General features: G+C 37.3%; 2 protein-coding genes across 5 annotated transcripts in view; one reads left to right on the forward strand and one right to left on the reverse strand.

Moving 5' to 3' along the window:
• Positions 1 to 15,979, reverse strand: part of LOC105226514 (elongation factor-like GTPase 1) — a 171,894-nt gene that overhangs the window by 146,700 nt on the left and 9,215 nt on the right. The gene's annotated exons all lie outside the window — the stretch shown is intronic.
• The window catches only part of LOC105226486 (uncharacterized), a 61,279-nt gene that overhangs the window by 40,410 nt on the left and 4,890 nt on the right, over positions 1 to 15,979 (forward strand). For both annotated transcript variants that reach the window (XM_029550278.2, XM_011205375.4), the window contains exons 2-3: positions 12,588 to 12,739; positions 13,294 to 13,372. In XM_029550278.2, the coding sequence (XP_029406138.2) occupies positions 12,588 to 12,739; positions 13,294 to 13,372 (231 nt within the window). The remainder of the gene's footprint in view (positions 1 to 12,587; positions 12,740 to 13,293; positions 13,373 to 15,979) is intronic.

The raw sequence follows: 15,979 nt of genomic DNA on the forward strand, positions 1-15,979 counted from the left end.
CTTGCAGGAAACTCCAAATACAATAAAAATGTAAACCTTGATCAATTAACTCCCGTAATAACCGTTATTATGTAAAAATTATATTATCTATTAAAATCGTTACAAACTGTTGGGTAACAAATTTCACCAAAATCACCAACGAAGTGTTGCAAAACAAAAAACGAAAAAGCAACAACAACATTCAGGCCAGTATGCTTTCTTTCGTGCTCAGCCATCGATGTCTTTCGTAATTGTGCTTTCAATTAAAGTCATTTTTCATCGCTGCAAATAGGCTTTTCATCTATTTTATGCGGCTTCTATTTAAGCGACGCCATTTTCATTGCAATTGTCATGCTTTGTTGTAGTTACTTTGTGTCTTCTGCAGACAGATTTCACGCCAAATTAACAAAGCACATTCACTGCGCCGAGCATGTGAGCCCAAATATGTACATATGTATGTATATACGATATGCGTGTGTATTTGTGAAACCGGAGGCAAACACCCATCGCAATTGTTGTTATTTGTCTGTACAAACAATAGTTTGTTTGCTTCTGTAATGTAAGGCCGTGCAAAATTTCATTTTCACTACAATGGAATTAATGTATACACATGTATGTATGTCGATAGGTCGGTGTGTGATGAAAAACACTTTCATTATGCCGCAACAAGATTGTTGTTATTTCCTCGAATATTGCTGATATTGCAACAATTTACAATGTGTAAGCAAATTAATCAGCTGGCTGGAAGTAAATTTCAATACAAATTAAAAATTTTTGCTCAAAGCTTGATATCAAGTGCTCATTCAGTGCTTTTCACGTTGGTTAATGGAGGAAGGAATGATTGCTTTTGTACAGAAATGATTCAGAGATAATTGTGAGCAGTTTTGCCTGCTGGGTATTTCTGAGGAAATTGAGTCTATGCTTTGCTTTTGAAAATGCTCGCTGATCCGCTAAGGCGGTATATAATTATAAGTAAATCATATGAAAAGCAAGCAAATGAAACAAAAGCGTGCAGTGGCCAACAGCAGCGTGTGAAAAGTGATTGAATTGAGTTAATTAAATTATTATACATATTTATCTACATATATATGTGTATATAAATATATGTGTGGATTCCCATTGTATTGTTCAATATCTCACACTTTCATATGCAATTGAGTTAAATGAAAAGTGGTCTTTACATACATACGATGTATGTATGCTAAGATTATGGGAACTTCAAGAAAAAGTGAAAAAGAAAAGAAAGAAAAGAGTCGCTATTTTATTATGCCAAGGCGCCAAAATGTAGGCAATGTTTATAAATATAGACTTTTGGTTATAAATTTTAAAGTTGAGGCCAATTACTCCGACTTTTAAAAATTTCGACTCGTTGGCATGAAATGACAAACTTTCATGGCGTCTATTGAAAACCCTTTACTTTACATGGTTGCAAATCTCCACCGAAATTAACGATGAACTTTAAAGTAAATTTTCCTTATGTATTTTGGACCACTAAAGGGCCACTTTAAACTTATACCGAAGTTGTCTTTTCTATTTCAGGATTTGGTAACCCTAGTATTGCAATCTGAAAACTCACAATTTTATAGGAAAATTTATACAAATACAAGCGTTATTTGTGTTGTTTACAGTAACTTAAAATATTCATCTCGGCAAAAAAATGGAATTAAATTGCGAACATTTTCGCGCTATTAGTTTTAACAAAACTTCAACGTGTTTTACCTCATCAACAGTGAACTTACTTGACTACATTTTTGGCCATGAAGCTCTATTAAGGACCAGTATTTATCGATGGTACTTTGAATTCAATCGAGGTCGTAGATAACTCCAGGACATTTTTGAGCACTCAAAACATTAATTTGATAAGTCATCCACCGTAAAGTCTTGATTTGACACCGAATGACTTCTTTTTATTTCCCTGCGAAAAAATTAACTAAGAGAGCAATGTTTTTCGATATCTCAAGAGGCAATTTGATGCGTTCAGAAGGCACATTTTGGAGAAACCTCAATGACGAAAATCCTTCGGCAATTTATTCAAATGCATGCAAAAGTGGATACGTAGATCTTAATAGGTAATATTTTGATAAACAATAAAGCGATTTTAATAATTAATATTTATTTTTGTTCTCTAATCCTGAGATATAAAAAGCAACCCTCGTATAACTCTCCATTTTCGGCTAAAAACAAAGACAAGCTAAATATAAGCACTTTTCTGCCATAGCCTTTTATACCCTTGCAATATACGTATTTTAAAGGGGAAAACGCCTAAAGGTCTTATAGAAAGTTTTGAAAAAAAGTTTTTACTTCAGTACAACTTTATTGTTTCATTTTTTTTACAATTGCGCTTTGATTATGTTTATCATAGTTATTATATAAAGCGAAAATTACCGAAACTCGCTGACGAAAGCTCTAAAATTAAGAAGCATAAAATTGACTAACATGAGAAACTGAATACAGTACAATGACTCTGCTTAGTTATAAATAAATTTATTGCTTTATCATTCACCTATAAATATATTTCCATAAACGCGTACAATTATGCATTTAACTGTAAAATTTATTATAAAAGCGTTATTTGAGTGCATTGCGCCGATGAAGAGAGTGCTTACAGTTTATTACCGTAATAATATGAGCATTTAATTAATAAATAAATGGAAATACCGCGAATCTAATCTAATAATTATAAAGTGTTTGAAGTCTTGAATAAAAACTGTGATTAATCAGACTAAACTTTTCAATGAATTTTAACTGAACTTTTGGAAAATTAAGTGGACTGAAAAAAGGTTATGATTATCGCTACATATTTGTAAAAAAATATTTTATATACAACATTGAAATATTTTGTTGTATTTGCTGTATTTTTTATAATTTTTTTTTTTTTTTCAAATCCTGAAATTTCTTCAATTATATTTACAACATAATTGTTTATCTCAAAAATTCATTATCCCTTTAATAAATGTAAAAATGGAATCAATGAGACCTAAAACCCTAATTTTTTTATAATTTTTGTAAAGATATTTCGTAAAAAAATACTATCATCGGAAAGTGTCTTTCTGTAATTTACACACAATTAAAAATATTATCCCAAAAAGTCAATTATTGTAAAACATAAAATAAATATGGAAAGTCAACCTACACAAATTTCTCTTCACCAAAGTTTTCACGCGAAAGTGTTGAGCAGCAAATATACAATGTAAAATGGTGGATCCACCATAAATTTTCTTAATGAGCCAATGGCAATGTTGGGCTGAGTTATAGACCTAATGGGAAAGTTTGTAATCAAATATGCCATTACTTATCAGTAGGCGCACTTATGTGCATGTGTATGTGTAGGCGAAAATGAATGGAGCATAAAATTGCAACACACGCGTACATATGTTGCAGTTGCAACACTGGGTAATAGTTTTTTCCAACAGTGGACTGACTAAATGCATATGCATGAAAAACGTTCATCAAAGAGAAACCGCCTGGCTGCCTAGCGCGGGGTGGCTGCAGTTCGTGTAGGCAAAAAATATGCAGCACTTCAATAATTACTTACCACAGACTAAAATGAAATGCAATGCAACATTGCTCTACTATATGTTTAAATATAAGTGGAATAGTTGGGTCTGGTTCGATTTACATTATTTTTCAAAGCTTCTAAAGTACTTGCCACTGCGGTGCAGTAGAAAATGAACAGCAATTATAACAATCACTCAAAACATTTAATCGCCAATTTTAATAACCAACAGGAAGCTGGATATTGTCCAAGTCTATATCATTTAATTTGGGCCAAAAATATTCGGTTCATTCACAGTAACGTGCCGATCTTGATCACCACGAAAGAAGTATGGCCTAATAACACACAGTGCCGCACAACGCACCAAACTTTTTAGGGATGCAATGGTGACTCATGGAGTAGTAGTGTGGATTGCTGTCTGACCATTAACACATATTTTGTTTCTTGGCGAAGCCATTCAGCCAGAAATGAGCCTCATCGCTTAAGATGATTTTTCGATGAAAATCCGGATCATTTTTAAGTTGATGCTCCTGAACTTACGAAGATTTTGGTGCTCAAGCGGTTTCAGTTCTTTGATCTTGTAAGGATGTAAGCTAAGATCTTTTCACAAATTTCGCCACAACGACGTCACAGAGATGCCCAACTCTTGAGAACGACGTGTGAGAGACTGATTGGGACTTCCTCAACTGATGCGCTAGCGGCAGCAATATTCTCGACACTACGGGTACTTGTTTGTCTCACTGGTACGGGAACATTTTGTACTGTGCCTGTGGATTCAAATTTTTCCACTAAAAGCTCAATTGTTGACAGGACGATTACGGCGACCATAAATTGGACGTAGCGCTGTTAAAGTTGAGAGCACTGACTCCTAATTTCGGTAGTAAATTTTAGATCGTTGTTAGATCGTATATCTTTTCATGATAAAATGCCCACCTTTACTGAAGAAGTTAAATCAAGCTGAAGGCATAAATTGCACCAAAAAATAAATTTTAGACCTTGAAGCACTACTAAAATGACTTCAAGTTTATCTATAAATTTAAGTTTATTATTTAACATGAACTTAAGCTTGTCTTTCGGGTAGTCCATTAAACTAAAACACAGCACACAACAAGAGCCTCACTACTCAGCACATTTAAAGTCTTCTTCTTTGATTTCACTGAAGAGCTGCTCATTCCTTAATGGCGCAAAAAGTGTTGAGTTGGTCGTTGAAATGTTCCCATACACATTTGTAGTAGTCGCTAATGGCGCAGTGCGACTTTTGCCACAAATTTGCACGAATTGCATATTAAAATGTTTCCACAACCCACACAGCGCCACACAGTGCCGCACAACGCTCACACACAGCCCGCCTTCCACACGCTTGCGAACGCCTGTCTGCACTTCAGCAAACACTTTTCGCTTTTTTATTTGCATCCGAGTGCGGAGTTGCGATTTTCTCTTTTCATTAGGAGCGTTTTTGCCGGTTTTATGGCATGCCATTTCAGTGGTGCCGCGCGCACCAAACGGGGTTAGAGTTCAAGCAGTGGCTCTGGTGAATTTTTTTTTGTGATTTTTTCGAGCTCTCCAGTATTTATTGATTACTTTGCTTCTTTCGATTTTTATTTGAATTTTACTTATCGACAGACAACACTCAATCTTTGCTGCAATTGACGTTGCTGTCGTTAAGTTGTGTTGCAGTTGGGTTTGTTGTTGTCACGGCAGCGATAAAATCGTGTCTGACGTTGTTGGTTTTAGTTGGCGAAAAGGCAAAAACAACAAAACACAAGCCAGCGCGCGTTCTCAATTATCAACCAGTGCGGAAAACTTAAACACGAACGCAGCAATACATACACACCACATAAATATATACAAATAGATATATTTTTGTATATGTATATTGAAGCGATATGCCGATAGATGTCGTCAGATATATACTATATGTTAGGTATATTTAAACGTGTAAGCACAAATTCACACAGATTCGGTTTCAATTGCAGTTGGCGTTCCTCCAGTTGCAACCACTCACACACACGCAATCCGCACACTTGTCGAAGTATTGGTGCCTGTTTGCAGTTTGCTAACCAATATTTGCACTGTTTGATTCTCTCGCGCCACCAGCGACTTTTACTTTTTTTCTGCGCCGCTTATTTGCATTTCGGTGCTTTTTCGACCGCTCGTGTGTCGTGTGCCGATGTTTGCTTCTTTTACGACCACGAACACGCTTTCCACAAACGCCTTTTTCTCTTCGCTGCAGTTCGAGTGCTTTTGGCGCGCTTTCGTGTCATGTCGGTTTTTGATGATATTTCTGTCATTCACCATTGATTTTTGTGTTGTTTGTGGACTTTTCCTGACTCCACGTTCGCTGCTATTTAAACTCAAGTTGAAGTTGAGGTTGAAGCTGACATTGTTGTTGCGGAGATTGAAAAGAAAGCGACATTTCCGCTGCTGCGTTTGAGCTGATTTTCAAGAGGTCTGTCACTTGAACTTTGAAGGTGGTGAAAATCCGTGCAGACTTGCATTTACATATGTAGATATATATAGAAACTCCCTTCGAACATAAAATGCTTAAAATAGTTGCATTTTTGCTTGTCACTCATATTTATCTTTTAGGTTCACGGAGTTAAGGTCTTTTTATTGGCACGAAGAAAGCCACGGGACTCAGTTCGACCCACACTATTAATCATTATTATGCTTTCACGCGAATTGGTTTGATTATATTATATCATTGTAACATTTATGTATTTATGTAAACATATTTTAAAGGCGAGTATTTTATAGTTTTGTTCGCCTAACGGTCATCTATCAAACTGATCAGAATGTATAGTCAAACTGATGTTTCGAGCTCTCGAGAGAAATTATACGATCTATGTTAAATATTTACTGCAAGTTCTGCTCTTTATGCAATGATATACCTATTTCTCTATAAAATTTGATAAAAAATCGAATTTCGGCAGGCCAAAAGTTATCTAAGTTTTGGGTATTTTCTATTGTAGAACGACGCTATTTTGTTAATGTTTGATTCTTTTCAACGGAATTGGACATATTGTTATTTACAGTAACTTAAAATATTCAATTCGGCCAAAAAATCGAATAGAATCCAGAAAATTTTCGAGAGACTATTTTTCATCACTTTCGACGTGCTTTATCTCAGCAGCAGTGCCTGATGAACTTACATTAATACACTTGCTCCAACGATCCTCCAATCTGTGGATCCTATCCCTGAAGTGAGAATTCGGAAGGTCTACCGCTTGCCATGCATAAATTTTTTGAGATCTTTAAACAAATTGAAGTTGCTGGGGGCCAAATCTGGTGAATACGGTGGATGCTCCAATCATTCGAACTTTAATTCGTGGATTTTAGCCATTGTAAAAATACAATTGTGACACGGTGCATTGTTCTGATGAAAAAGGTTTTTTTCTTCTGCAAACCGGGTATTTTTCACGAATTTTTTCCTTTAACTGGTCCTAAAGGTTGCAATAATATTCAGAATTAATTGTTTTACCAGCTAGCTAGTAATCCACAAGCAAAATTCCTCTCGCATCCAAAAAAAAAAAAAAATTATGTCATAACCTTCTTGGCCGATTTCGGGGCACGAACTCGTTTCGAAGCCGAACAACCAGGTTCACACCACTCTTTAGCCTCTTGTTTTGATTCAGGATCATGGTGATAGACCCAAGTCTCATCCATAGTGATGAATCGACGCACAAAATCCACTTTATCCTTTTTAAAACGCTCCAAATGTTGCTGAGAAAGTCGCATTCGAATGTGTTTTTGTTCCATTGTTAGCGAATGCGGCACCCATTGTGCACACAGCTTTCTAAAACACAAAATTTCACTTAAAATATTACTCGCACTGCTTAATGTGATGTGTAGAGCTTCTACTAAATCTCTCTCAGTCAATTGACGATCTACTAAAACCATATCCTGTATTTTGGCTATGATTGTTGGTGTTGATGCGCTTTTTGGACGTCCTTCACGTGTATCGTCTTCAAGGCTTGTACGACCACGTTTAAATTCAGCATCAGCCATCTTTCTACTACTACAATTGTAGGTGAACAATCATTAATTAATTAATTTCGTTTGGTGTTACACCTTTCAAAAATAAGAATTTTATCACTGCACGATATTCAATTTTTTCCATAGTAAAAAAATACTGTGACACGGCAACACTAAATGGCTTGTAAACAAGAATGATTTGACAGATTGAAATGAAACTTCACAATACGCTCATATGAAAAGTGTACCAACAAAACAAAACAAAATTTTGAGCTAGTAGCTACGCCTTCTCTTATCGAAACACAAAACTTATTGAACAACCTGGTATGTAGATTTCAAGAGATCGTCTCAGTGTGAAATTTTCGAAAAAAATCGATTTTTTTGTTGCATTATCGGATAAGTAGTATACACTGTAATAAACATTCCCACAAATTTTGAAATTCTAGTAGAGAGTATTTTTGAGGTTTCATCCACGCAGAAGGCCGAAATTACTATGGCAGAGAAGGATGGCTTTGGTGCATTCAGAAATTGCGCATAACTCGCAAATACTCTGATTCGATTTTCAAAAAAATTATCACCATATACATATGTTCCTAAAATATTTAAAAGAATTATTACAGTATTTTTTTTTATTCCTAAAAATAGTTGTTTGTTAGGCTACCACGCTAGGTATGCCCCTGAATGACGTTTTTTATTACAAAATTTAAAAAAAAGTGCAAAATCATAAATAATAATAAATTATACAATTAATTATCTTAGTACAGTGGACAATAATTAGGAGGGTAAACATCGACTTCGTCATATAAACAAACACACTCCCTTTTTTACTACATCAAAAACAATTTTTTCGAAATTCGCTGGATTGATAGTTTACATGCAAAAATTCAATTACGCGAGTGAGTGCGCCACAACAATCGCGGTGCACAGAAATAAATTCAACTATATAAATAGGAGGTGCAACGTTGCCACAGAATGGATATTTTCCGACATCAAACCGGGCGGGAGAGTGGTGTGGTGAGTGGCACAATGGGGCATAATCGAATGTACATATGATTAAAAAATTGTTATGTTGCACTTTGCAATAAGCATTTATAGTATATACAAGTACATATATGTATGTGTGTGTGCAAACATGCAATTTCACGTGATCATCTGCGTGCGCAATCAACGCTCAACTCTTGCGTTGCTATCTTTTGTGCTGACATGAATAGAGGAGTGTTTGTATATATGTGTGCTTGCTGCAAACAAGCAGCGAGCCACACTTGCAGTTCGTATGTACATACGCCATCACATAAACACTCACATATATGTAATCACATGAGTGCATTTCGCCTTGCAACTTGCCAGTTGAATATCGGTGGCCATGTGTATGTGTGTGTGTCCGCGTGCAAAACGTGAAATTTAGACGTGTGTGAAGGTCTTGATTTTGATTAACCTCATTTTTATGCAACATGAGGCAGGCACTTAGGAAAAAAAAAATACACCAGAACAACAATAGCAACAAATAATTGAATTATGCGCCCAACACGCGCCCGCGCACATGCCACACTGATAACAACTGTCGGATGTGGCAGATAGACAGGCGGACGGACAAGCAAATATACGCGTGCGTGCATGCGTGCGTTAGATATGTAGATAGAGTGAAGATGGACAGGCTAAAGCGCTATCAGATAGTTATATATTTGCTTGTGTGTAGCAATACTAAATAACCGACGGCTTCAAGTCCTAGACAAGTTCGTGTTGCAATGTAATCTGGCTACTTTCGAAGTGTTCTTTGATATGAAGCACTTGTGCAACACGCCAAGGTAAAATACACATACTCATATCAAAACATTTGTATGCAATGGTGGCAACAGTTTTCCTCGGTGGTGTACTGACCTGCTTACAAATAAATATAATATTGATTGCCTTTCGCCTCCATTTTTATTATCTCATAAATAATTTTGACAGCTGTTTACATAGTTTTTGTACTAATCCACATCACATCCGTTTTGCACTAGTTACGAATTGGTACAAATGGAAAGTGGTACGCAACTAGTGTCGTTGATTATAAAATCGTAACATTTACTATGGCGTCTATAGTTGAAGTATAAGTATAGGCTTGCAAATATTTATGAGCTGTTATGTTCGTGCCACATGTGTGGCAGCTGGCTTCACTCACCGCAGTTAGGCTGCGTTTCAAGTGTGGCATGCCAAACGGCGGTAAAGTAAAAACTTCGCATTTCCCCCAAATGCCAAATAATAACAAGCAGAAGCCTCGTCATTCTCACCTTACAAGCTTGAATGACTTTCCCACAGAGCGTGCTATTTCGAAGGAGGTAGTTCATGAAGCTTGCGCTTAGTTGAGAATTTGTGAAAGTTGTGATGAACTTGAAGAGTTTTATTGAAAGAAGGACTCCAAAATTTAGTTAATAAGGACTCCAAAATGTAGTTAATAAGGCAGTAGGTGTTATCTCTGCCAAATAGAAAAAGAACTCAGAGACAAAAGCATCAATGAAATCGATTTTGAACAGAGTATATTAAGTTTGCCCATTTCTTCTTCCTTCTATGGAAAAAGTTTTCATTTGAAGAGATATCTTCACGAAATTTGACAGAAACTACTTTCCAATGTAACGGCACAACGTCCGAAGAAATTGTACAAATCCGACCACTATAGCATATAGCTGCCCTACAAACTTACCAATCAATATCGAATGCTTGCATGCAATCGTTTGTATTTGTGAAGGATGTTATAGCTTCGCCGCACCCGAAGTTGACGTTTTTTTTCTTTTTTTATAATTTATGACCATAAATGCGTGTGCATGCTTAATTTGGCACTAAGTTGCAAGTTTAAGTTCAAATATTCACCCTGTCTTCACAAGGAAATCTGCAGCGCGTCGCTTATGTACCGTATGTCAATATTGCCACTTTATGCATTGTGTGGCAAATATTTGCACTTGCATTTAACGTTCAATGAGCAAGCAAATATTTGCGAATTTTATTACTACTGTGTGATGAAGTGCGTTCGGATATTTGCAAACCGCAGTGATGCAACAAATTAAGTGTTGCTAATGGATGGGAGTGATGATACGTGTTGAGTGGGTATGTATACAATATCTACATATATCATCATGTAATCGCATAATAATAGATAATATAGTCAGTTTCAAATATACAATTCTCTATTGCACCTGATTTTTTGGCAAAAATAAGTATAAGAATTTTTTATATGTATATCTTATTATGCATACCAACCACTATTTTAATTGTCAACTGATCCACTAAATCTTGGAAAGTGGCGAATCAAACAAACAGCTCTCATATATATAAACATAATTGGAAACGAAACTTTTTCAGAACGTTATTGGCAATTAAAGGCATTTTAAGACATTAAATATTATATTCTCAAAATATATAATGGGTAGTCGAAAAAGTATTCTCGTATTTTTTCAATAGACGTCGTTACAGTCGTATATCTCTAGTGCTATCAATCACATTGTGTCATTCTATATAGTGTTGGAAAGGAGAGATTTTAAGCAGGCCACCAATAAAATTTGTGAAATTTACGGAGACGATGCTGTATCAGTTCGTGTAGCACAACAATGGTTCGCTCGCTTCCGTTCTGGAAATTTCGATGTGAAAGATGCACCTCGCTCTGATCGACCTATCGTTGAAAAAGTCGATGAAATTATGGAAAAGATTGACCAGAACCGTCACATAAGCAGCCATGACATCGCTAAGGAACTTAACATTCATCATCAAATGGTTTTGAACCATTTAAAAAAGGCTGGATACAAAAAGAGGCTCAATGTTTAGGTACCACATGAATTGTCTGTGAAAAATTTAATGGACCGAACTAACATCTGCGATTCTTTGCTGCAACGAAATGAAATCGAACCATTTCTGAAACGAATGGTAACAGAAGACGAAAAGTGGATCAAATACGACAATAATGTGTGAAAAACTTTATGGTTCAAGCATAGTGAAGCTCAACAAATGGTCGCAGAGCGAGGAGTGACGCCTCGAAAGGTTATGCTGAGTGTTAGTGGGGATTGGAAAGAAATCATCCAGCATGAGTTGCTCTAGCCTGGTCGAACGATTGATTCTACATTTCACTGTCAATAACTGACGATATTGAAGCAAGGAATCGTAAAAAAGGACCAGAACTAATCAAGAGAAAGGGCTTCGTCTTCCATCAGGACAACGCTAGACCATACACATTTTTGATGGCTCGGCAAAAACTGGGAGAGCTTGGCTGGGAAGTTTTGATGCATCCACCATAAAGCCCTGACCTTACAGCACCGGACTACACTTTGTTTCAGTCAATGCAGAACCCCCAATGGGTAAAGTTGGCTTCAAGAAAAGCCTGTGGAAATTACTTGTCGCAGTTTTTCGCCGAGAAACCAGAAAAATTTTAAACTGATGGAATAATGTTTCTAGTGGAAAAATCGCAAACGTGGTCCACCAAAATGGTGGAAGAGTTCATTATCAATATAAAAAAATAAGTTGAAATTTGATTAGAAATACGAAAAGACTTTTTCGACTACCCATATCTACACATTTTTTTAGTTCTTGATGGCAGTCAGTGACTGAAATTGAATGAAAATCGGGTGCTACTACCTTTACACACTTACACATAACTCTCATGCCATCAAAAATGCCTTTAAAACAGTGGTCAAACGCTTCAAATCCTTTACACTATGCTACCTGCCTACCAGTCAAGATTTACGTTTTTTAGAAATTATTTGCTCACAAGCATAAGATTTCTTTAACAGCAGCAAATTTCGCAGATATTATGCGCATAGGCTTAATTGATTACTCAGTGGTATTTTAACAATATCATTACACTCGCAATCTTTATACACAAACATACATACATATATACACATATACACAGTGTAGATAAAAAAAAACATTTAAGCACTCAATTTCACAGGAGTTCCATTGGAGATTAATTTGTTAAGCAAATATGCAAGCAATGCGATGCAAAGTGGCAAAGCCAATCGCCGCATTTCTGCCATGCCATTCATGCCGCCGCAGCCATGCTATCCGTTTTATTTTCTCATTTAAGTAGTAAAACAAATTACTAATCTCTTTCCCATTTGATTGTGTTTAACTTTATTTTCGCTTTGTGTTTTTGTTCGTGGCTTCATTGCAGAAACCATCGGCCACCGCCAAGCCGACAAAGTATCACTACTATCCGCACAATCAACATATCTACTTGCTGCCCGAGTGCGCGATACAGCAGGTCTGCAATGCGGTCTATGTGCGTCTGAATTACACACAGCCATTATGCGCCTGTCCATCAAGGTGAGTACCACAACGAAACAACCTAAATTAGCAAGGATACATGTAAGTGCGAATGCGAACGTGTGTGTGTGTGTGAGGCAAGCTTGAATCGACAACAACAAGCCGAGGCTTGAATAGACACATGAAGCAGTGCTTTGGAAGGCTAAACGGACAAGCCAACAGACAATCAAATATACAAGCTGACAGCCAAGCGAGCGTTGAGCGGGACGCGACCGAACGTGCAGCGAGCGCGAGCGGAACGAAGCGGCGTGGCGCTGGTTGACTGGCCGTGTAATGGATACAACAGTCTGCAAGCTGGCAGCTGGAAGCTCGGTTGCGCTGCCTAACATGCCACTTGCAACATGCCACATGCCAGCACCAAGTGCACGCCACAACCATGCTGCCTGTTGCATGAATAGAGTTAAATAATTTCACAATTGATTATTTCATTTTATAAAGTGAATGTTGGAGCTCTTGTTTTTCTGTTTTTTCTGTTTTGCTTCTGCAATTTAATTGTGTTTTCACAATTGTTTTATTGTTTCTCTTGTTTCATTACTTCTATGTTGGGCCACCAGATACCGTGATCCCTGCTCGGCCAGTCTGAATGAGGACGATCAGCATACAACGAAATTGGTGGGCGACAGCAAGAAGAAGGTAAGTGGGTGGGGTGAAGCGGTGGCGGCGCATGCAGTTCGCTGCATTAATGGTTAATTCTGTGCAAGTGTGTATGTGTGTGTGTGTGGTTAAATGTGTTGGCGTTGTGCGGAAGTGCAGCAGCAAATTGGAAAAGTACCAGGCTAACAAGGAATCGTTAGAATTACTAAACGCGCGGCCAACGGCAGCACAAGTTGGTGAGGGTGGGAGTGTTGGAGAAGCAATGCGAGGCGTAAGCTTGCATTTTGCGGCTTTCGATGCTCGTAAATAACAGACGGTGAGAAATGGAATTAAACGATGAATCTACAAGCAGTTAGAGCTTATTTTTTTGGTATTATTTTCTTTTGTTGTTGTGTAATTATTTTAAATAAGCAGTTAGGCGTAAGATTAACCTGCACTGCAGCTTGCTTAACTAGAGATTAAGTTAGTCAGGAGAGCACATGGAGCATTAAAATTAAGGAAAGTATGAGAAAAGTTCTAAAAATACAAAATTTTCAATTATTTTGATTATTAAGCAGTTAGCCCAACTAACCAAGCCGGAAAATGCTTAACAGTAATACTGAAAGTTCAACTTTTTCTCTAACTTTTGAAATATTTGGTAAATAGATAAAGAAACGAGTGAGAAGCGAGCAGAAGAGGAGGGTTCTTAAATTTAGTTTCATGTTTGTTGCTACAAGTGTTTTAAAAATGCGCTAGATGGCGCAGTGATCATAATAATCGCAGCAACTTTGTTTTTATTTGTTGGTTTTTTAATCATTCCAAGAAAACAAAAGAGGTTTCTCTTCCGCGGCTGTTTTTTACTTTTCACGGGCGATTTTTTTACGTGGCGGGTCCCAAGCCCAGGGCACAACCCTTAGAAGGGAGCCTTCTCACTTTACCTCGTCTTCAAACGGATGTTCTTTGGCTACCCAGAGGATACTTGGTCGTAAGGATTACGGAAGTCGTAAACTGCTTAAGCCTCGAAATCCAACGCAGAACAACTCTTGCCAACAAGTGCTACTTCGGACTGACTGAGGATGGAACAATGAGCTTAACGAGTTATACGACGATATTGACACAGTTCAGGTGGAGAAGGACCTGGCTGCACTTGGTATCTCGAATTGGCGCCAAACTGCTAAAAAAAAGAAATGACTGGCGCACTGTTGTCAATTCGGCTAAAACCGCGTAAGCGGTGTTTACGCCAGTAAAGGAGTAAAGGTATATGCATACATACATAAGCTTATGCAATTTTATGCACAATTCAATGCTAATAAATGGATATCAGCCCGACTGAAAAATTGCAGTTTACCGCAGATCTTAAATCCTTAAAAAGGGCCACAAAAATGTAGAATAATTTTCATCTCAGCCTTAAGTGCTGCAGTTGACGTAACCTGAACACATACATTAGCTATACTACAGTTGCTTTCCTAGCATCAGCTATTATGGTAACTAAAGCGTTTAAGCCAAGTCCCTTCGTGCAATTCTTCAATAATATTCCCTAACCGCTTTTCAGATCATTAAAACACCAGCTTGATCCATTATAAGCACTAAGAGCATTTAATTCAATTACCAGCTGCCGTAGAACGCAATACCCCCACACGCTCGGTTTATATAAGTGCAGCCCGAGGATGACTTGTAAACCGTTTCTGCACATTTTAGCGCCGCAATGCATTTTCGTCTGACTTAAATTGCTTTATTAGGCATAATTGCGAGTATTTTGCATTCAACAGCTTCATATCGGCTTCAAGTCGAACGCGCAACATGTGTTGCACAATCAGGCTGCAAGTCTATGAGATTATAATGAGATATTCTACTGCCTAGCATATACTTATCTGGCTCAATTCTTCTTCGTGTTGCTACGCCAGTTGTTCGTGCGTGTGTGTGTGAGTGCGATAATCCACCAGAGCAGACTTCGGCACTGAACGCACTTAAATGTAAAATAATTTGCCTTGAGTGGCATCTGGTGGTGAGGCAATGTAAATTACCGGAGCTGCTGTGGGGATGACAAGGAAACGGAAATCTGGCAGTCCATTAAAGGTGTGAAAACTAAATTATTGCGCTTGGCACTAATATGCCGCAATATATTGCTCGCACAGCCGCTGAGCTTGTGACCGGAACAGATGCCCCTTTGCTCGCAGCTGTTTAGGAAGTAAATAATGTAGTTTTAACAACTTATGTGTCTTTATTTCGTAAGCATTTAAAGTTTTTATTCTTCTTCGGGACGAAATCCTAAATGTCAAATTTACATATCAGCAGTTTTTCATAGATTTCGATCACTATTAAAAAAAAACTCGGCGAAAAAATGGAATGTTCAACTTGTCAGACGATAGCATTCTTGCCGATTTACTATCCGATCAAATTTGAACCGGACTGGTACATTTCAATCTCGATTAGCTTACACTGGTCCTTGATAATGTCAGATGGAGGCCCAGGACATCAGTGCTTCTTGTGAAGTTTAAATGATACCTGATATCTAGTTATGATATTTCATCCACTCGCTTAAAATACGAGCTCCTAGATATCGAAGCTCAGAAAAGGCAGATGAGGTGTTCCAGCGAGTATCCCATATCTACTTCTCTGCACTTTCTACATATGCCATTATTAAAAATGCTCATACATCTCACATAA

This window comes from Bactrocera dorsalis, chromosome 5 (assembly GCF_023373825.1).
Source record: "Bactrocera dorsalis isolate Fly_Bdor chromosome 5, ASM2337382v1, whole genome shotgun sequence".
Lineage (NCBI taxonomy): Eukaryota > Metazoa > Arthropoda > Insecta > Diptera > Tephritidae > Bactrocera > Bactrocera dorsalis.